Source organism: Marmota monax, unplaced genomic scaffold, assembly GCF_021218885.2.
Source record: "Marmota monax isolate L192 unplaced genomic scaffold, Marmota_monax_Labrador192_F-V1.1 WCK01_AAM20220418_F8-fsc00101, whole genome shotgun sequence".
NCBI lineage: Eukaryota > Metazoa > Chordata > Mammalia > Rodentia > Sciuridae > Marmota > Marmota monax.
Window position 1 is genome coordinate 1,093,079 of NW_026692786.1, and position 22,248 is coordinate 1,115,326.

At 51.7% G+C, this 22,248-nt stretch overlaps 2 protein-coding genes and 1 long non-coding RNA gene across 7 annotated transcripts; 2 read left to right on the forward strand and 1 right to left on the reverse strand.

The window, feature by feature from the left end:
• The first annotated feature begins 16 nt into the window (after nt 1–16).
• On the forward strand, nt 17–4,090 carry LOC124095026 (uncharacterized). Of its 2 annotated transcripts, none has more exons than XR_006852388.2 (4): nt 17–235; nt 466–1,140; nt 1,831–1,935; nt 2,992–4,090. It is a non-coding gene; the product is annotated as an uncharacterized LOC124095026 (long non-coding RNA). The 2 variants fall into 2 exon arrangements; XR_009227078.1 differs by lacking the exon at nt 17–235 and having other exon boundaries at nt 1,002–1,140; nt 2,992–3,080; nt 3,956–4,090.
• On the reverse strand, nt 565–14,389 carry Lsr (lipolysis stimulated lipoprotein receptor). Of its 4 annotated transcripts, XM_046448011.2 has the most exons (10): nt 14,269–14,389; nt 12,738–13,082; nt 7,215–7,334; nt 5,035–5,091; nt 4,381–4,527; nt 2,058–2,234; nt 1,863–1,919; nt 1,627–1,761; nt 794–1,425; nt 565–703 (listed from the first exon to the last, which is right to left on the reverse strand). In XM_046448011.2, exons 1-10 carry the CDS (start codon nt 14,360–14,362, stop codon nt 668–670), a joined length of 1,800 nt encoding a protein of 599 aa, XP_046303967.1. In that variant the 5' UTR covers nt 14,363–14,389; the 3' UTR covers nt 565–667. The 4 variants fall into 4 exon arrangements, with proteins under 4 accessions (XP_046303967.1, XP_046303969.1, XP_046303965.1 ...); XM_046448013.2 differs by lacking the exon at nt 5,035–5,091; XM_046448009.2 differs by having other exon boundaries at nt 565–1,425.
• A 33-nt stretch (nt 14,390–14,422) lies between these two features.
• LOC124095003 (protein FAM187B-like) lies at nt 14,423–21,859 on the forward strand. Its single transcript, XM_046448109.2, has 2 exons — nt 14,423–14,646; nt 19,692–21,859. Exon 2 carries the CDS (start codon nt 19,886–19,888, stop codon nt 20,600–20,602), a length of 717 nt encoding a protein of 238 aa, XP_046304065.1. The 5' UTR covers nt 14,423–14,646; nt 19,692–19,885; the 3' UTR covers nt 20,603–21,859.
• Nucleotides 21,860–22,248: the final 389 nt, after the last annotated feature.

A 22,248-nucleotide genomic window follows, 5' to 3' on the forward strand; every position in this document is an offset into this window, starting at 1 on the left:
CGCGCGGGGGGAGGGCAGCCCCCGGGGAGCGCGCGCGCTGTCTGTCTCCGATGGCAGGCGGGCGCGCGCGGGCCCGGGTCTCGGCGGGGCGCGAGGTCGCCGCCACAGCCTTCGGCGGCCGCCCGGGGCCCGCCGCTGGATGGAACGCGGGCCCAGATGGAACGCCGGGGGACCCGAAGGTGGGACTCTGGTCGCCTGGGGGCCAGGGAAGCTGCCGGGGTTTGAAGACAGCAAAGTAGGTCGGGGGGTGGGGGGGGCGGCTAACAGGGTGGAAGGGGAGAGGGGCGCGCGCGCGCGCTCCCGGCTTCTGGGCGAGAAGGCGGAGGCGCGAGGCGCATGCGCACGTCTGGGCGGGGCCGCGGCGCGCACGCAGGGGCCGGGCGGAGGCGGCGTGGGGCACGTACTCCTGGCCAGGGCAGAGGTAGAAGGCAGAAGGCTGACTTGGGTCCCTTCCTTCTGACCCAGGACTCCAGCTCCCAGAGAAATGGGACATGGCATTTTCAGACACAGAGCAGCTGCCCAGGTCCCCCACCTCGTGCAGCAGAACAAATGCTTCTCGAGACATCACTTTTATGATTGTCAATTTTATTAGATTTACAAGATCTTCATCAATACTCCCTCAAATTAAAAAAAAAAAAAGTACAAAAACTACATACAAAACATGAGGTCAGACGACTAAACTTTCCCGACTCAGGGCCAAGTTCTGCAAAGGAGAAAGAAGAGTGTAAACTGGGCAGGGACTGAGAAGAGGGGCCTGGGCAGGGTCTAACCTCGGGGAGGACCATTCGCTCACCTTCTTTAGCCTCCGCTCCCGTGAGGCCTGGGAGTCCGTCTCCGAGTACGGGGGAGGCGGTGGAGGGTAGTAGGCCTCCTCTTCTTCCTCTTCCTCCCTGTAATGTTTCCTCCTCTCCCCTGGCCCCTTTTTCCTTAAGGCTTCTTCTAGTAGACGCTCATCATAATGCGGGTCCCCAGACCTAGAGCCTTCATCCCGGGAGTCTCGGGATCGGTGCTGGCGGGATCTGGGGTCCACCTGAGGGCGGTCCCTAGACCTGAAGTCATCGTAGTGAGGATCCCGCGAATGTGGAAAGTCCCTCGAGTCATCTGGGTCGTAGAGGTCATCACGGCTACGGCTTCGTGGGGGTGCGTAGGCACGTCCTCTCCTCCCACTACTTGGGGGAGACCTCCTCCCAGACTCAGCAGAACCCGGCCGGGTTAGATCATCCAGAGCATCCACAGAGTGGGCCCGGGGCCGCCTGCCCCCCCAGCCACCCCCTGGCCGCTCTGTGGGGGGCTCCTGCTCCCATCTCCTGGGACTCCGGGGGGAGTGGCGACCCCACTCCTCATCCCGGATTGGGGTGAGGGCAGGACCCCGGGAAGGCCGGGATCTCCAGTCGTCTTCATGGAGGGAGGTGACTTCACTCATAGCTGTAGGGAATGGGGAATGTCACTGATGCTGGATGGGGCCAGGGCTAGCAGTTGTCACCCCTTGGCTCAAAAATTCCCTAGGGGACATGATAGGGAAGGAGGAACTATGCTCAAGGTGTTTACAGTCTCCTTGGGGCAGGTATCAAGGAGCCATGCTTCCCCATCCCCCTCAGGGAGCCCTCAGACCCCAGGTCTCCTCACCCCGTTCTAAACGACCATTGGGGGGGCCAGGTCCCGGTCGAGAGGGGTCGAAGTTGGCCAGCTCTTTCTCCATGTAGTACAGGACTCTCATGGAGTCATCCTGCTGGCTGGCTTGGATCCTGTACCCACTGCGGACTTCTAGGGATAGGAGAAGGTGATCGATTTGGGAAGATGGATGCTGACCCACCCAGCTTCCCTCTACAGGCATATCCAACTTGGGAATGACAGGTTCTCACCAGAGGTCATGTTGCTGTCTGTGTCCCGAAGCAGGGGTACCTGGGAGCTGTGGCCAACTGAAGGAGATTGGTGGTCAGTGGCTCCCCCCACCCCCCCAGCCTTGCATTCCCAGTACCTCCCACCCACTCTTCCTCCCAGCCCCAGCCCCCTTTGTGTCCAGTGCCCAGTCCAGCTCCTCTTAGGTCAGCCCTCACCTGAACTATTCCTGTCAAATTCTCCAGCGTACCCTCCAGGGTATCCATTGTAGACAGGGCCCATCGGAATCATGGCTGGCGGTGGAGGTGGGGTCTTGGTCGGGGAGAGGTGGGCGTAGGTGCTTGGGGCGTAGATGCTTGGGACGCCTGATGTGGCTGCTTTGCCAGCTGCATACACTGGGAGGGCACAGTTGGCATGAGAAGGCAGCCAGGAGCCATGCTGCTGTGTGAGGGGGTTCTAAGGGCTGTGCGCCTGCCTCCCCCACCGCATTATTACAGTACCTCAAAGCCAGGGAACATCAGCTATGCTTAGGTTGTCACCTCCTGTGATTCTTCATGGAGCTTTCAGAATAGGGGGCGTGTGGCACACTGGCAGTCCACGGCCCCCAATCTGGCAGGCCAATACATTTTGTTTGACCTTGTGGTTTGCCAACATTTGTCAAAAAGATTTATGTGAAATTCCAATTCTCCAGCTACCTTCCCTAAAGCTCTGGCTGTACTGTGTGCTTACAGGCGACAGTGAGCAAAGCCACCTCTCGGGCCTACACTATCCCAGTTTCCCTTTGGGTGGCAGAGTCCCTGCTCTGGAACAGGGAGTTGCCGGGGGATATCCCATGCCCACTCTGCTGTCATGCCTGCTGGGTCATCTTCCAGAGCCAGATGGCAAGGAAAGGAAGTTGGTCTGAGACAGGCCACAAGGGCCCCAGGAGTTAACTGGGCCGCCTCAGCCAGGAGCAAAATAGCTCCTCTAGGGTTTCCAACTCCTGGCCCCGCCCACTCTCACCCAGAGGGCCAGCCAGCCTGGCTCTAGGCTTGACAGCTCAAGGGCAAATCCTTGCTTCCTTCCTCCCACAGCAGGAGGTTGGGTCCCATGGCTGCTCTGTGGCCAAGTCACTGGGCTCTAGGCAAGTCACTTCCTCCTTGGTATCCACAGGCCCAGGGAGACGCCCTACTCTGATTTGGTTCAAAAGCAGAAGAATAAGTGCTGAGCCCCACCTAGGAAAAAACCCTACATCAGCTCAGGTGACTGATTTGCTGTGTTATAATTAGCAGTGGAAGCTGTTTCCTGATGGATCTGCAGGGGGCTGTGGCTGGGGCTAGAGCTGAAGTAACAGGGATAGGCGGTAGGTGGAGGAGGTGTGCCTGGGGACAGGCCTGTGCACCTTGACCTCAGCCTCAGTGGGCTAACTGAAAACTTGGTGGCAGCCCTTTAAAGTTCTTTTCTGAATCTGTAAAATGGACTAACACCCACCACCTGAGCCAGAGCTCTCAATTAAGTGATGGGAGTGAGACTTTGAGGAGCCGGGTTGCCCACCAGGGTACCAGCTGGCATGGACGGAGCTGCAGCTTCCTGGGCACTTTCCCAGTCTTCCCTTCAAGCTCAAAGAGAAGGGAATGCTGCAGGTCAGAGGTCACAGTGTATGGGGGGCCCTGAGCTGTACCCTAGCCTGAAGGCATTGCTAATGTAGACTAAACCCACGTCCAACAGCTAGTAGGCTCCAAACACTATAGAGGTCCAGCCCCGTGCTGAAAGCTGTGAACTGAGTTCACTACATCCCTGACTCACCCTGCCCAGTGAGCTCTGCCATGAGCCCCATTTTACAGAAGAGAAGGGCAAGGCACTCACTGGGCCAGCCCATTAGGCATTATCAGGCCAACCTCAAACATCCACCTACTCAGGCTCGTAACTGCCTGTTTTCCCGTTAATACTCCTTGGGTTGTGTGCAGAAGTAGTGGTCTATCTACTCGCCCTCCTGAAGGACTAAGGAACTGGTAACAGCTAGTGCCCTGAGGAGGGAAACAGGCAGTGGTGGGAGGGAGACTCACTTTCTTTCTCTTTGCTTGTGTCCTCCGCCCACTTCATCTCTGGTCCTACTTCTATTTCTGAACTTCCACAGGTACCCCACTCTGATACATCAGGAGTGCCCTAAATGCAGGCTTCATGTAAAATGTATAGTGTTCATGTGAATATGTGTTTTTTTAAAATGTGCTGAAATTACATGGTGCGGTAAACCTTGTTTTCTTAACTTTTACACTTGAGATTTTGTTTTTAAAGCGATCCTTGCTTCCCTGTGAATAATCTTATATGTTGGGCTTTTTTTTTTTTTTACTATGTTCATAAATTATATTAAAAAACCAAAAACCCTCAATAAATGAAAAATATAAGTTGAAATAAGTAAGTGATAATCTAAAACAGCAGGTCCTCCTTGGCGTCCTGTCTCCCTAGTGCTAACCTCCTAACCTCCAGATCAGGGCACTGTCCTGGGTAGGCAGCCACTGCCCAGCGGGGAGGCTGCATGAAGGTGGCATGAGGAGCACTTACGGGCCTCGGGACAGCAGCACTTCTCCGGGCAGCAGGGGCACCTGACGTAACAGCAGCAGGTATGTGGGCAGCACTGACACCAGCAAATGCCCAGGAGGAGAAAGACAAGGAAGGCAGCCAGGCAGACCACGACCACGAAGAGCCAGTCTGCAGGGAGACCAGAGGAGGCCTGAGCCGGGAGCCGGGAAAAACCAACAGGGGCAGAGAGGCCCTGCAGGGGCAGCACAGAGCCAACCTGGGCCCAGGGACCTGCAGCCCTCATTGGATTCTCTGTGCCAGAGTTGGGGGCACAGGACAGAGGGATGCCGAACCCTCTACAACCAGGGCCAATCCCCAAGTTAGGGATCCCTTGGGCTTCAAATGGACAAGGCAGAAAACAAGAGTAACCTGGCCAAAGCAAGATGGAGTGTAGCCTCTAGGAGGGGAGAGAGCCATAGCCCAGACCCAACCCCTGAAGAACACAGCTGGCGCCAGTCACAGGAGCCCCTGCCTACACCCCAGGTCCCTCCTCAGCCAGCCCAGCCCACCTCCAAGCCCAGAGCCAGGCCACTAGATGCCACAAGGTCAAACAGAGTTAGTGGGGTTCACAGCGAGAGTGATTAGGGGGGGAGGAAAATGCCAGAGAGAAGCCCCACTGAGGACTCCACCCCATACCTTCCATGGGCCCCGCCTGAAAATCAGGTAAGAGTTCAGTCACCCCCGAGGTCCTGCCTGGAGGGATAAAAGAGAACAGGAGATTATGCTGGCCAGAGCCAGCCCAGGCAGTCCTGTCCCTAAAAAGTGCCCCATTCCAGGCTGCTCAGTAGAAGGTGTGTCCTGCAGCAAGCAGGCAGGGGCGAGGCTGGTGGCCTAGAAGAGACTTGGCCTGTGGTGCCTGCCCTCCACCCCTGCTCACATGTGGGTGCTGGTGGGTGTGAAGGCCACCATCACATAATCCACTTGCTGTCAGCCCCAGCAGGTTCCAACACACGCCACAGGGTCCCGAAAGTTTGACCTTAGTCCGGTCACTCTATCTTTCCCATCCAAGGGGCCTATCTTCCCAAAGGTTCCAACAGACAACAGCAAGGATCCCATGGTGTCAAGCAGAGCAGGCCCAGCACCCTAGGACCCAGCAACATGCTTTTTTTTTTTTTTAATCTGGAGAAAAAAAAATGTATAATACTAAGTATATAAAAATGGAATGTCTTTGTGTGTTTTGTTTTGTTTAAATGGAGAAAGGGGCCCACAAAGGCAGAAGCTTCTGTGGCCCATAGAAGTCACATGGGATCCTGGTCCTGTGACCCACCAGGGTTCCATCCTCTGTTTGTACATTCTGTCACGTGTGCATGTTTCCTGACCCAGTTGGTGCCTTCCCTCAGGTGCCATGGGGGCCTGTGTCCTGCGAGCAGCACATGGCGGGAGCCCACACACGCAGTCCCTCACCACGGAGCTCTCGTGGGGCTCCCACGTGGCGTCACACACCCCCGTGAGGCGCAGAAGCATGGAAGTCTGGTTCTAAGCCCAGACCCTTTCAGGACACCAAGGCATTACTTGCCTTCTTTGCCCTCCTTCTCTCATGTGGGGCTTTCCAGAGCCTCTGTGACACAATGACGTCATTGCCTTGAGAGCTATGGCTTGTGCACTTGTGTATCTTATGCTTTAAAAAGTAGCCAGTTTCAGTTTCTAACATACTAAGCAACTATAGACATAGCCTCAAAGACCCTGAACAACTCCTCCGAGGCCTCGGAATGTTCCAGGGTGAACAGGCCCTGGGGTTAAACTCGGAGAATCACTGTTGCCACGGGTGTGTTTCCAGAACTTCCCGGATGGCGGGATTGCAGGTGCAAGAGCATCTTGGCCCATGTTCACCTGGCATGCCTGCTCCGTCACACACGTGAGGGGATGACACCCTTCAGCTCATGGCACCGCTCACACTAGCACACACCACTGTGCTGTGCTTCTAACAGAGCACCCGGCCCTTGGTAGCACCTGCTCCACAGGGCCGAGGCCACCCAGCCACGTGGGAGCTGCTGGTGGACACCTCACCATGCCCCTGGCATCTGGTGCCACCCTCATTTTACATACAAACTTGCACACTTCCTAGCAGTCAAAAGACAAAGATGCTGCGTCTGTCAAGGAACTCCAAAGTGCCCTAGGGCCCTATGAGGAGAGAGCAGGTGGTCCAGTGGGTCCAGCCTCTCAATCACACTGCCTATGTCACTGTTGTTGGCCCTCCCTGACCAGGGAGGACTGAAAAAAAAAAAATCCTACTGAACATGGACAGGACTTTTTCCCATGTTACCATTGCCTAAGCAATACAGTGTAACAACTCCTGACCGCATGACATTGTATCAAGTATTAAAAGTAACCAAGAGATGACTTAAAGTATACCAGAGAATTAGAGGTAGGTTCTTTGTAAACTAAGCCCTTTCACACAAGGGATGGGAGCATCCTGGGACTGTGGTTCTGGGGCGGGGTCCTGAACCCACCCTGCCCCCACCCCCACGACACACACAGTCATCCTCCTCCCTCCTTGTCAACCACATCTGAGCATGTCTGTTTTCAAAAAGGGAGACTGGGAAGAGGTAGAGCCCCCGGTTCTCTCCATTCTTAGTTTGGCTCTGGCTGACTTGGAAGGCTGCAGGGGAAAGGTCCCTTCCTGGGGTGCAGGGCACAGAGAAGCTCAAGTGACTGGCGGTGGCATGAGGGGAGAGCAAAGCAGGTAAAGAGCCCAGTGAGTGGGCTGGAGGGCAGAGTAAGGACACAGAAGGGACAGAAGGACAGAAGGGACAGAAGGACAGAAGGGCCTGCTCCCCCTCCCCCTTCCAAGGACCTCAGAGAGCAGCCCCACTCACCAAGGACAATGAGCTCTGCATAGGCCTCGTTGTTCCCCTGGAGATCCTGGGCCGACACCACGGAGCAATAATACACACCACTGTCCCCCCAAGACGTCTGCTCAAAGGTCAGGTCAGCATCTGAGACGGGAAGAGATGGTGTGAGGGCACCTCATGAGAGGGGGTGTCTAACCCTGACAGGACCAGAGCCCCCCATCCCATGGGCACAGCAGGGAGGGAGCAAGGGGACAGGTCTCGGTGCTCCTCGTGCACTGTTCTGAATACGGAACATGGGTCACTTCAAGAAGCCTGGTGGGGGGCTCGGGTTATACTGGTGGGGTGCTTTCCTAGCACGTGTGTGAGGCGCTGAGCTTGATGCTCAGCACCACATCATAATAAATAAATAAAATAAAGTATTGTGTCCAACTACAACAAAAAATAATTAAAAAAAAAAAAAGCTGGGGTGGTGTGAGAATGACCTGATCCACCGGAAGTGGCACAGCTCATTGATGGCAGAGCAGGGTCAGGTTCATGGCAGGGTCAGTGCTTTTCAGCTCAGAACCATCCTCCCTAGGACCTCTCCAAATCGAGGTGTGATCTCCTGACACAAACGGCCCGAGGCCTGGTGCAGACTGGGGGATGGGTCCAGAGGGAGGAGGCAGAGCTAACTAGGCCAGATTCGAGATAGGAGATGCCCAGGCAGGAGGAAGAGCGGGCGGGCGTGATGTGTGGGAGACAGAGAGGACTCTCCCAGTTCCCTGTCCACCCCCACACCCTCCCCGCCTGTCCCCGCATTCCAGGCCAGGCCCAAGGCTTGGGGAAGCTCAGTCTGAAGCAGCCTCAGGCCAGGAGCCTATTAATTATGCCACTAATGAAAGTCTTTCAGCACATCCGGTTTCCTCTGGACTCCTCAGGCTCTCATTAGTTAAATCCCTTCAGCCAACACAAGTGTGGAACAGGGTGGCACCAGCTTGGCAACTCTGCCTCGGGCCCATGGGGGACAGGAACAGGCTAGAGACAGGCAATCCAGCCAGGAGAGCCCCAGTTCAGGGCCACCTTCTTTCCAGCCACTCTGGCTCCCATTGCCTTGCCCATCACCTGGCCCCGTGGACCCAATGTCCTTCTCCACAATAGTGCCAAGAGCAGTAACTGTGGGTGCCCCAATCCTCAGCACCCAGCACCTAGTGAGACAACAGCCACTAAGTGCTGAGGGAAGAACAGAACTGGAGCCTCTTCCTCAGAAGGTAGGCCTCACGTCCTCAGAAAGACCTGCCTTTTAACACTGTCCACATCCATCCAAAAGCCTCCCTGGACCACCACGTGTCCTCAGCATGTTCTGGCCAGTGGCTATCATGCCAGCCTCATCCATGCCATCTCCTTTGTTCACTGGGCTCTGCACAGGCTGGCCTCCATGTTGTCCCCAACATGCTGGGCTCAGAGCTGCCTCAGCTTGCCCTCTACTTGTCCACCTCCCACACCTGTCCCTGCAGACCCTCTCAGGCTGGTTCCTTCCCATTACTCAAGTCTCAATAGGGAGGAGTGTTCTTCCCTGGCCATCCCAACCTCTATGGCTCTCCTGCCCAACTGCTGACCTCCATCACCCAGGTGCTGTCTGCCCACCTCTGCCCCTGCAAGAATGTGCACTGCACACAGAACCACTGTCTTGGTCACTGCTGGCCAGACACAGGGACTGGCCCAGGTGCAGAAATGTCCCCCTTCTCTCCTCATGCTGACCTTCCTTGGTTTCCGTTGCCTGTTCCAGTATTCTGGGCACATGGCTATAGTCAAATAGAACTTGATTCATCCATTCAACATTTAACAAATAACCACTGAATGCATCTTGTTTTTCAGGCACTATTTGAGGCACCTGGTATACTACCAAACAATGGTTCTCAAAATGATCTGTGCACCATGGTTCCTGGTTCCTCAAGACCTTTTTAGGGGATCAGTGAGGTCAAAGTTATTTTCATAATAGACATTATTTGCTCCCCCCCCTTTCATTTCTTATGAGTGGGCTGTGGCCTTTTCAGAGTGTAGGTGACATTTGAGCAATATCACAATAGACTGAAGCAGGGTTGAGGATCCAGCTTCTTCTATTCAACAAGACTTTCAAAAATAGAAAACGCCACTCTTCTCATTAAAAAAGACTTGTTTTTGGAAAACGTAGTTACTTTGTCATAAAGATATGTTATTTGGGGACTGGGGTGGTGGCTCAGTGGTAGAGTGCTTGCCTAGCATGCACAAGGCACTGGGTTTGATTCTCAGCACCATATGTAATAAAGGTCCATTGACAAATAAAAATATTTAAAAATATATATGTTATTTTAATAATGAGTTTATCATTGTGATTTGAAATATTTTTCAAGTTCCTCTCTGTTTGCTTGCCATAAAAACAAAAACACTTTGACGTCTGCAAGAATAAGAACCACTACTATGGAGAACTTGCCCTTATGGAGCTTAGATTCTAACTGGGAAAGAGAGACAAATTAAAACAAAACAAAACAAAACTTCACCATATTGCATATTCTGTAGTGACAAAGAGTTTGGAGCAAATGAGCCAGGGAAGGCAGAGAGAAAGTACCAGGCATGCAGGTGGGGTGTGCAGTTTTGAATAAGGAAACCAGGGAAGGCCAGGGGTGACCTCCGGAGCACATGGCCACTCTTTATAGAGCTTTGACTATGTGCTGAGTTTCTTTGTATAGATCCAGCCTTTCATCAAATCCTCAAAAACTCTGATCTAGATTCTCCTAAACACACTAGACTCCTCTGCAGTGACCTCTGGGCCCACTGTTTTCCACCTGTATCTCTGAGGTACATCAGCAGGTGGTAGTAGTGCTGTGGACTGGGGCACCCACAGTTAATGCTCCCAAAGAGCCACCACGAAGGAGAGCATTAGGTCAGGCCAAGGGGAAGTGCTTGGCTGGAAAGAATGTGGCCATGAAGCTATGGGGGCTCTCCTGGCTGGGATCGTCTCTACCCTGTTCCTGTCCCCCATGAGCCTAAGGCAGAGTTGCTAATGAGATCCTGACCGCGTCCCTCCAACAACAGTGCTCAAGAGCTGGGCCCAGCCCAAAGCCAAAGAGGCAGACAGGAACCCCCCACTATGGCAAACAATTATATAGACCAGAAGTTGAAACCTGGGGTCTCCAGGACCGGACCTGTGGGTCTCGGTGTGTTTTGTTTGGCCTGCATGTTTCAAAACTCAAGCAAATAGGACTTTCCGGCCTCTTTTGGTTGATCCTAAGGCAGGCCTGAGCCCACTTCCTTCCTGCAGGCGCACCCTGTTCCTGGTCAAGGGCTGCCCTAAGATCACAGGGCTGGGCACTGTCTTAACTGTTCTAGGTGCAAAGAAAAAATTCTGGTCTCTAGTGGGGACAGAAGCTGGACCTCCTCTATGACGCTGGCCTCAGGTTCCTTAACTACCTACCACAGAGGTGGCCCTCATGATTTCAGAGGTCCAATGTCTCTGCTCTAGTGGGGCTGAGAGGGGACTCACATGGCCCCAAGCAGCTTGAAGAGGTGGAACAGGACCTCCAACACTAGCACCCCACATTGCCCAGAGCAGGGAAGAATGGAAGAGAAGCAGATCCACTCCAAGTGGAGGGGCACCTTCTGGTTTGCCCAGAAATGCTTTTGCTTTAAAAACCAAGAACGCTGGTGACCCAAGGAGCACCACAGAAGTCCATTTCTCCCTGTCCTCAAAGCTGAAATGGAGAAAGGTCTCATGGCTACTGGACTTCCTCAAAGGACAGACATATGACATGTCATGGCCCATATCAAACACTGGCTCAGGGTTAGGGAGTCTGAAAGGCCGAGGCCTTTGAGGCCTCTGGAGCCCAAAGGGTCTCCCCTCCCCCTCCCCCTGATAGAGCTGAGGCCATTCTGGAGTTCTGTGCACAGCAGAGGAGATGTGATTCCAGCTGGCCCTCTAGGGCAGGCTCGGTATTTGGTTTGTCCTGATAGGGGCTAGATATGTATGTCTGATCCATGCTGGAGAGGCCCCCGGGTTGGAGAGGGTGTCCATATAGAGTGAACCCCCAAGATGCCCTCCAACCTCAAAAATGGCAGGATGCTTAGGGCTGACCTGCCATGTAAATTCAGAGCAAGCCTGTCCCTGCCCTGAAACACCAGGCTCAGTCCCTGGAACCCTGCCTATCACCTGTGTCTGACACAGTGGGAGAAAGAGAGTGTTCCACGGCCTGGTCACTTGGGGTCTGCAAAGGGATCCACCCTTCTCTCGTTCCCATTCTGTCCCATGCCCTGGATTGAGGACACACAGTTATGTGTGGGAATCTTCATCCCTGGCTCACGGCTGCTCGGCCCTTCCTCTCTGCCTTCTGGATTCTTTAGGGCCTGGTCCCAGCACCTCCTCAAATCTCACTGGAACAGGCTGTAAGGCAGGCACCTCCAAGCCGTTCCCTACAGCACGTCCCCTGCTGCTGTGTTCTCGTGGCACTTGGCACAATCTGAAATTCCCTTGCTCTTTCTTAATCTGTTTATTTGTTACCAGTCTCACCCCACTAGAATGTTTTCTCCCAAGGTCACGGGGAAGGGACCTTGGCCATTCTGAACCCCACTCCACCCCCAGTGCGCACAACAGCACCTGGCATGTAGGAGATGCTTGATAAATACTGAATGCACGATCGACCTTCCCCCTCACTAATCCCAACAGGCACTGGCTGTCAGGAGGCAGCATTATGGCTAAGAACAAGGGCCCTCAGGGCTGCCTGATTGGAATTCCAGCACCAGCTCTTTACTACCTGTGCACCTGAACAGGTTCCTTAACCCATCTGCACCTCGGTCATTGAGACCACTCAATGGGAGAATGCATGTGCCATGCCTGGGAAGGCACAGGCTTTCTCCATTAAGTCGCCTGCCAGTGTCCTTTACTCCCCTCACCTCCTCTGTGAGGCCCTCTGCTGATTCCCTGCCCAGAGCTTAGGGGCTTAGAGACTTGGCCCAAAGTGGCTGAGTGGGAACTCAGCTCTTAGCAGCTCAGTGGTCAGCTGTGGAAATTACTTTTTCTTTCTGGGCCTCCTAAAATGACAATAATAGACTCAATTCATTCAATTTCTGTGTGGTGTAAATGAGTTAATCCATGGAAACCTGGATTAGAGCCTTGCACACAGAAGGGCCTTTACAACTGTTACTTCTTTAACTTTTACTTCTTATTGCTGGTATTACTGGTCCTATTATAGAACACACCCCTGCCTCTCCACTACCGCATTTTTTTTAACCGCACAAGCATTTGACAGTGTATGTTGTGTTTGTTTCCCTTGATGTAATATGAGCCAATGAGGGAAATGATTGGATGGTTTTGTTTACTGCCGTGTTCCCAGAGCCTAGAACAGTACCTGCTATACAGCAGGTGCTCACTAAATCTGTGTTGTGGAGATAAGGAATAGATGGATGGAAGGATTCCTCCCTTTGTGGGTCCTTTCAGGTTCTATTGCCAGCTTCCAGGTGGGGACTCCAGGCTGGGCACCAGGAACCCTGCCCCACCACCCACCCAAGCCAACCTCCCAGCCCCCTGGCCCCACGTACTTCCTGTGATGGTGATCCTCCGGCCTTGGTAGTAGTCTCCCAGGGTCACAGCATTGCCCTGCTTGGTGGCCACAACCCTGACTGTGCGCACACTGTCCTGGCACTCCACGTAGGGATTGTAGCCGGGATTGCCTGCTGCCAACTGGGCATTGATCTGGTTGTCCACACTGGCTGGGGAGAAGGCATCAGCAACGCGGTCCCGGCAAAAGGACTTGTACTTCCAGATTACGATGGGCTCTGGGAGGGTCGAGCTCATCTGATAGGTGCAGGGCAAGGTCACAGGCTGGAACAGTATCACTACGTGGTAGGGGTCAGACACAGTCACCTGGATGCCACCAGCAGGGGCTGAGGGCAAGAGGAGAGTCAGTAGGGATCACTGTAAGCTCAGGAAAGAACTTCAACAGGAATGAGTCACATCATTGCCACCACATCACTTGCCACACAAGTGTGTGGCTGTCCAGAGCACCTGGCACACATTGTTCTTTAATTCCCAGGCCTGGTGAGGTAGCTCTGACAGTCATGCCCATTTTATAGACCCTTGGGGTTGAAAAGTGGCAGATATGAGGTCAATGGCCATTTTACTGGAATGTTTTGTCCATCCTTCCAGACTGTGGTCTCTGAATCACCCCAGTCTACCCTCTGTTCCCTTGCCCATTCCCTCTGTGGCCTGTAGGGGCAAGACCAAATAGCCACCGCAAGGCGCGCCAGGGCTCAAAACCTCAGCTCAAAAAGAACTTTCCCAAGGATTCCAAGTTACCGGGGTTTTGTGAATTTTGGAGAAGTTTGACCTGCGTTCTCTGGAGTGGCTAAAGCCCCCACAACATTTCTGTCAACATCCCACCTGACCCTACCCAAAGTCATCCCAAACACACACCGAAATATGCTTGCTGAAAGACAAAGCCCCCTGTCCCCCACCAGGGTGAACATCCAATCCAGTTCAGGGCTGGCCTGCGGAAGATGGTTTCGGGTCCATAAGTCCATCTTGCCAGTCTCTTACGCACAGATACCAGGGAACCCGCGCGAGGTGGGTGGAGCCGGGGGTGGTGGGAAGTCCCCATCCCACGCCCACTCGAAGCTTGGGCACTACTTCTTGATCCCTTCCTTTAGGAAACGTCGGATTCACCCCTCAATCTAACATTTCCCCGTTACCCCAACCCTTCTCCAGGGAAGCCCAAGATTTCATTTCAGCTTTTCCCGTGATCGAGGGGTCCTTCACTGCTACCCCACAAAGGGTTCCCGTCTCCCAGCCGCTCCAGGGCACACGATCCCGGGAGTTTCACTTCCTGCTGTCTCCGACCAGGGCGCCGGGAGCGCTCGGTGAGAGGGTGGGGAATTCCCTCACTCGGGCACCGCAGAGGTCTCCCCAAACCCGGCGGATCTGGAGGTCCTGAGCTTTTGCGCCTTCGCACCCACCCACCCCCCGGCCTCGCCCTTGTTCTCCCACCTCCCGGGCCGCGGAGAACTGAATCCACCCCCCGCCGTGTGGTGCCCTCCGGCTGTTCCCCAGCACCCGAGGCCCCACGTCCCTTACCTGTGCACCAGGTACTGAAAAAGAGCCACAAGAAGCCCACCGCGGCCGGGTGGGCGCAGGGCGCCCAGGAATGCCCACAGGCCACCCGCGCCATCGCGGCCGTCTGGGCGCGTCGGCCCCGCGCGTCCCCTCCCAAGTACCGGGAGGGTAGGGGGCGCGGCGAGCACCGAGGCCGGGAGGGGTGCGCGCTCCTCCCCTTTCCACTTCCGCTCCTTGTCTCTATTCCAAGTCTCTCCGGCCGCGCTCGAGGAGTTCGACCAACAAAAATAACGTGGATGAAGCGCACGCCTTCAGCTTTCGGGGAGAAACTGGGTAGACCCACGGCGCGTCTCCGAGCCGCTCCACCCCCGGCGCGCCCCTGGGAATGGATCGGCCCAGGTACACAGGGTGGGAGCCCCGGCCGGGTTCGGGGTGGGCGGCGGGGTGGGGCTCCTCGGCCTCCCTCCCCGGAAGTGGGCTGACCCAGGTGCGCTCTGCCCCCAGGGCCGAAACCAAGTGACCGGCCCGCCAGGAGGGCGCCCGCAGACTGCGGGCCTCGTGCAGCCCTGTCCTGCCCCCAACAGGCCGAGCGGACGAGGTCCACGAGAACAGAGACCTGCTCGGAGAGAGCCACCTGTTAGGAGGGGCGGGCCCTGCCGCGCACCTGTTCCCTGCCTGCGCACACCCCTCTCCGGGGCCGGCGATGGACCCGCCTAGGTGCGCCCTGCGGGGAGGGGCGAGCCTCAGCCCGTCCCGCCCGGGAGACGCGCGCCGGCAGCGCCCGGGTTTCCAGCCAGTGGGGTTCGGTCCGCCCCGGTGCGGGGAGGCGCTGCGGGCTTCATACACCTCCCAGTTAGATGACCTCAAGAATCAAATGAAGTCCCTAGAAGGGAAGCTCGGACCCTCTAGGGACGCCCGATGGGACTCAACCCTTGAAAAAGTTAGAATTCTACTTGGGAAGTTCTTCCCGCCTCCCCCTACCCTCCACCGGTGGTTCAGCCCCCGGGCATCCCTCGCCCTAGGTCAGACCTCCGGAAACTCGGGCTCTTAAAGGGGCCGAGCAGAGGCGCGAGGGATCCGTTTCCGCCCAGGAATTCCCTGGGACTGGCCACCTGCGCCCGGGCGGGGTGCTGCTCTGCCAGCCACCGGGGCAGCGCTAGGCGCGACTCTGCTGCCTCCCGGTGGCGTCAAGTGGGGAGCGCATCCTGGGAAACACGACTCAGGCGCTTCCCCCACAACCGCTGGAGGTTGCAGACCCGCTGGTGGGTTCGGGACCCAGGCAAGTTCCCGACTGAGTCCTGTAAAACTTAAGTCGATCACCTGCCTCCGCTCAAAGCCTTCCGGTGGCTCTTTCTCAGAGGACTTGGAGTGGCCTGAGTTTTTCTGATAACAAAGGTTAATAATTATTTTATACATTTTCTTTTATATCATGTAAGCAATAAAAACTGAAATCACAAACCAAAATTAGAATAAAATTAGTTTTTATAACTGCACATGTATTTACTTTCCAAAAGATCTTTACTTCTTCATATGGCCTCGGGTTACTGCTTATTATCTTTGGATGATAAACAGTAACATCCCGTTAGCATTTTTAAATAGGACAAGTCTAGTGGTACTAGATTCCTTCAGCTTTTGTGGATGTGAGGATGTCTTAATTTCTCCCTGATTGTTAGAGGATAGTTGTTTGTTTGTTTGTTTTTTTATTATAGAATTCTCCCCCCCCCCCCCCCCCTCCTCCTCCTCCTCCTCCTCCTCCTCCTCCTCCTCCTCCTCGGATTGAACCCAGGAGTGCTTAACCACTGAGCCACATCGCCAGCCCTTTTAATTTTTAATTTTTTATTTTGAGACAGGGTCTCCTTAAGTTGCTCAAGTTGTTCAGAACCCTGCTGAGTTGCTAAGACTGGCCATAACGGTCTTTATCATGTCTGAACACAGACAAAGCAGGTACATTGTCCAAACCACAAGATATCAAAAATCCCCCATCCCAGATGATGCATGACGACTGCTTCTTCACCCATTTTAAGTTAAGCTGTGCTCCATTTTTCTTATCTCCTAAAGAAGACAGAATTAGTCATACTTCCTGGCAGCTCCCCATCCCAGCAACTCCCCACATCTTCAGACTTTTCTCAAAAGTCACATAACAGAGTTCACATTCCACGGTCTCCTCTAGCTCATCTTTCTGAGACACTGTATCATTCCCCATGGTCTCTTCCCTCCCTGCAGTGAATCAAATAAACCCAACTTTGCTAGTCTTAGGATATTGACCCATGTCAAACCTGTGCCCACCTGAAGGACTTTGCATGTGCTGTGTGATTAATCCAGACTTCGCTTCCCCTGGAATATTCATAGCTCATTTTATGGAGAACTGCTCAAATATCACTTCTTTAGAGAGACCTTCTCTCCCTACCCCCTTTACAATAGTCTCTATACTAGTTTTCGAGGGATGCTATAATAAACACCATAGGCCAGGTGACTTAAACAACAGAAATTTATGTCTTCACAGTGCTGGAAGCTAAAAGACCAAGATCAAGATGTTGGAAGGTTTGGTCTCATTCTGAGGATTCTCTCTGGCTTTTCACTCCGTCTTCACATAGTCTCCCTCTATCTGTGTTCTCTGTGTCCTAATTTTTTTTCCTCTTATAAGGATGTCAATCACATTGGACTAGAGCCCACCCTAGCAATCTCATTTTAATTCAGTTGCATTTTTATATTCCCTCTGAAGGATATGACCACCCCCAGGGCAGGGAAATGACAACTCCCCCAAACTGTCTGACCCCGAGGAAGAGGGAAGAGGAAGGCAACCATGAATCCTCTCCCAGTAAATCCTTTCCCAGTAACAATGGGCCCCAAGGGAAAGAAAGCAAACTTTGATCCCTCCCCTGTTCGTCCTCCCATCTCTACCACCAGCAAACATTCACCCCTTCCCAACCACAGTGGGACCTGCAGGGAGGGTGGCACTGAAACACTGGGCCCTGGACTTTCACCCTGTCCCGTTGCCAATGAGTCCTGGAAGGAGAAGAGCAAGTCGCCAAGCTCTGGGTAACAGTGGGTCCAGAGGAAGAAGAGAAGCAGGGAACACCGAGTTCTGAGCTTTTCCCAGTGACAGTGAGTTTGGGGCTTTTTACAACTTTTTCACTGACCTGCCCAAATCGACATTCTGCCTCAGTTTCCAATAATTCAACCATCCTCATTGTAAACTATAAAATTCAGACTCCTTCTGTAACCGGTGGTTATTTTCCTACACAGAAAATGACACACACACACCCCCGCTCCCAGCATGCCTGATTGATTGATTGACTCTGCTGCAAAATAAAAGGAAGCTTGCTGATCCGCTTGAGGTCTGCTTCCGTCCTGGTTCTTTGTGTTTTCATAATGGTGCTGAAACTGTGTTGGTTATTTTTGCTTATACCCTATTTCCAAATATAGTCACATTCTGTGAGAGTGTGAGTTAGGGCTTGGACATATGCATTTGGGGTGGGGGGGTGCATACATACCTTAACAGGCTCTATCTCTAATTTCTCTGTCCCCACTTTTTGTTTTCCTGAATTTACTATCATCTGATGTTTTGTTAGTCATTCTTTGTCATCTATTTTCTCTCAATGTAAAGACAAGTATCACTCAACAAATATCCCATGTGCATTCCTACATTTCTCAGCCTCTCTGTGGTCAGGTGGGACTAGGTGGTTGATTCTAGTTAGTGGCCTGTTGACAAAACTAAGGTGGACGCCTCCCAGGCCAAAGCAGTTAATTGCCAGTATGTGACTCAGTTTGCTCCCTTCTTCTGCCATAGCGACTAGTGGTGTTCCCAGTGGTATCTTTAAGGACCTTGTGGAATAGAGTGCTCCACTCACCAACACTGGGACATGGAGTGTGAAAAAAGAATTGTGTTAAGCCAGGAAGATTCCAGAATTCTTTTGTTACATAGGATAATCTAACCTAACCCGACGAATACATCCCCACTAGACTGTAAGCATCAGGAGGTCAGGGACTTAAACTGGATCCTTGGTACCTGGTGCAAGGTGGGTTGTCAGTAATTATTTGGGTAGTAAGTGAATGTGTGTGGCATAGAGAGGTAAAGCTTGGAGCTGGAACCATTGTCCACAGTGGACATGGAGCATAACTGAGAAGCCAACCTTTGCTATTTGAAAGTCACTCAGATTTGGGGGAAGTTTAGTATAGTAGCAAATAGGCTTTCTTGATTGATACCAAAATGAGTGCCAGGAGTAGGGGGCTACTGTACTCAGAACTAAAAATAGATGGCATTGACTTAGACATTTTGGGTTCAAGGAAAATTATTAGAACCCAGAGGCTGTTGCCTGAGATACTTTGTAATACAGGTAATGTATTTAATGAACTTGCAGCTTTAGGGGAAGCAGTTGGAATACAGGATATTAGGAGTGGATATTGGCCAAAAGTGGCTGAAAATTGAGAAATCCTTTGAAAGCCCAATTAGAACTCAGCTTTTGGCAAGTTTAAAACCAAGATTATGGTTGAATCATCACTAACCATTGTTAAAATCTGGGAATATCCAGGTGTGGTGGCACAAGCCTGTATTCCCAGTGGCTTGGGAGGCTGAAGCAGGAGGATCTGAAGTTCAAAGCCAGTCTTAGCAACAGAGAGGCGCTAAGCAACTCAGTGAGACTCTGTCTCTAAATAAAATACAAAACAGGGCTGGGGATGTGGCTCATGTGTGAGGCACTGGGTTTGTTTCTCAGCATCACATATGAATAAAATAAAGGTCTATCGACAACTTAAAATAAATAAATAAGAGCTGCAGATGTGGCTCAGTGGTTAAGTGCCCCTGAGTTCAATCCCCTGTACCTCATCCCTCACCAAATCTGGGAATAAATTAAGATACTATCAGGAAATCCTTCCAGGTGGACAAATACCTCATTGAAATAGAGATGAAGGATATGGCTCTCTGATGAAGTCTGAAACATGTGAAGATACCTAGAAATAAGAGGGAGGGGGAGAGGGAGAAGGAGGAAAGAGAGAGGGGGGAGTTGCTTAGAGGTTTGTAAGAATCCTTAGGTATCAAACTTTGGGGAACAGAAAGTAGACTGAGAAACGGATGATGTCCCAAGGAGGCACGTCTTCCAACGCTACTTCAGACATATCCAAGGAGGATGATGGGGAGGGAGATCTGTCCCTGGAGGTTAGAGGTATGAACCTCAGAGAACATGGTTCAGAAGTGTCTGACTCTATCAAGGAGCTGGTTTGAGGCTAATAAGAAATCCTCTCCATCTATGATCTGGAGGCCCTTAGAATGTCTTCTCCCTGGGTTTAGGAATGGTACAGAACAGTGATTTCTGTGTGTCCCCCTTCTTCTCCATCTTGGTGGACGTGAAGGCCTTTTATCCCATTTTATCATTGTATATTGAATAATTTGCCTTTTTAGTCCACTCATTTCTGACTTAGGCTCACTCATTTCATTTCCTCTACAGCTCCTGGGGACATCTGAGTTTTTGACGCTACATCCTTTAGTCAGCCCCTGGATGACATGAGTGGACATGACATGGCACTCCGGGAGCACCTTGAGCCAAGGTTCATTCCGCTGCCCAAGCATTATTCCTGAGTTCTGTGGGTGACCTCACAATGCCCAGTGTGGCACCCAGACTCTGCCTGTAGTTGGTCCACCATGTTGGCCACCCTGTGTCTGGTTAGTTTTTCTTTCCCCATTCTGTGGGCCCAGACGTTAATCAGCTGTTCCTACAAGAGTCTGTGCCAGAAGGCACTGCTCTCGGGCAATGATATTGTCCTGCATTGTGACCATAAGGCGGCACTCTGGTATTTTTCTTCCATTCTTGGGGAGAATATCTTCTTGCTTAACTCATGGCCTAATATAAAGAAACTGCCTGGGGGCAGCCTGCAATTGACCAAGCCTCAACCCTCGCAGGCAGGCCTCTTTCGCTGTGAGGACAGTGCCAACGCCCTCATAGTAGAATATGAGATTGATTTCCAGGATGCCACCACCCTGCATATCACACACAAAGACCTGGGCCAAAAGCCCCTGCAGAATGAAACTCTGAACCTAGGTGGCGAGGTATTTATTTTTACCCACTGGGAGCCCTGGCAGGACTGTAACCGCTGTGAGGAGCCAGGCGAACGCAAGCGCCTGGGGTACTGCTATGTTGAGGAGCCCCCGGAAAAACCCATGCCCTGCTGGCTCTACCTGAGGGATGAGAAGGTGCAATACAGCCGCTTGCGGCCCGAGATGCAGGTGGAAAGATGCCTTGTTCCCTGTGACCCCGGCAAGGAAATCAAACAGCCATTCTTCATCTATGACATTTACCAGCTGGGCAAGTTGACCAACCACATGTGGCTCACCTGCCCCTTGGCTTCCATCTACAGGTGACAGGACCAGGACGGCAGCCCTACCTTTGGCCCTCACCCAAGCTTTGTTTCCTGTGCCCACTGGGTTTGCCCTCCTGTGGAAAATCAGGCTTTTTCTTCCAGCCCATAAGCTTTCAGGGTCAGTCTGGGCAGGAAGGGGTCTGCCCAGTGGCTGACTCAGATGTTCACTGGGCAAGAATTCCCAAATGCTGCCTCTGAGCCGGGCCCTGGGTGAGTGATCTTGGCACAGTGTGACAGCTTAAAAATACCTGGTCTTTGCCCACACGGGCACCTGCCATTCAAATATAAAACCTAGAGACCAACACACTCGGGCCCTTGCTCTTGCCCACATAGACAATTGAATGGCTTCTGTCTCCTGACTTGACCCTGATGAGCATGATTTGTCCATCTTTGTACTAAGGCCATCTGTTCAATTATCTTAATGATTGTGCTTTTTCAATAAGTCATGATATTAGCCAGTGAACATGTTCCAATATTGTTCTGCAAGATTCTCTTGGTTACTCTTGGTCCTTGGTGTAAAAATTTTGGAATCAGTATGTAGTTTTCATCCGCCCCAAATCCTATTTAAAAAAAAAATTGGGACTATTTTGAACCTAAATAAATTTGGGGTAAATCATTGTTTTACAATATTAAATATTGTCTTCCCATCCTTGAATATGGTAAACGATCCCATTTAATATATCTCAAAAATCTGCAATTATTAATGTAGATGACTGACATATATTTTATTATGTTTATTCCTAGTTTTTCATACTATTAAATTCTGAAAATTTCATCTTCGAGTTCTATATTACTTGTATTTACATTATAGTTGATATTTGTATATGACCTTGTATTTTGTTAAATTCACTTGCTTTTAGTAAAATATCACACGGAGAAGTCTATGGCGGATATACTTATCTTATTCTTAATATTTTTGTATGGAATACAGTTTTCTCTGGGTTTTCATAGAAACACTTTATTAAATCAAGAAAAATTTGCCTCTATTCCTAGTTTGCCCAGAGTTTTGAGCCATAGATGGCTGTTGAATCTTATCAAATGCATTTTCTGCATCTACTTGAGATAATAATAATGTTTTTCTTTATTATTTCAATGTGGTGAATTACATTGATTGCTGATCAAGGAATTGCTGTTCACATGTAAACTCAAACTTTCCTTACAGGGATAAACCCAATTTGGTCATGATGTTCTTCTTTCTTTCTTTCTTTTTCTTTTTGCTTTTATTTTTATCATTGGATAAAATTAATATTTGCTATTATTTTTTAGGATATTGTGTCTGTGTTCACAAAAGAGATTTTCCTAAAGATTTCTTTTCTTGTGATGTCCTTTGGTTTTGGTATCAAGGTGATGTGGGCCTCATAGAAGTTCTAAGTGTTCCATCTTTTTCTATTTTTGGAAATGTTTTATAATATTAATGTCATTTTTTATGGTACTAGGAGTTGAACCCAGGGGTGCTCTCCCACTTGAGGTACAATCCCACTCTTTTTTGTTTTTATTTTGAAACAGGAGCTCACTAAATTGTGGAAGCTGACCTCAAACTTGCAATCTTTCTGCCTTAGCCTCTTGAGTAGCTGGAAATCCAGGTGTGCACCACCACCATGCTCAGGTGATATCATGTCTTAATGTCTCAGAAGTATTCAGATGAAC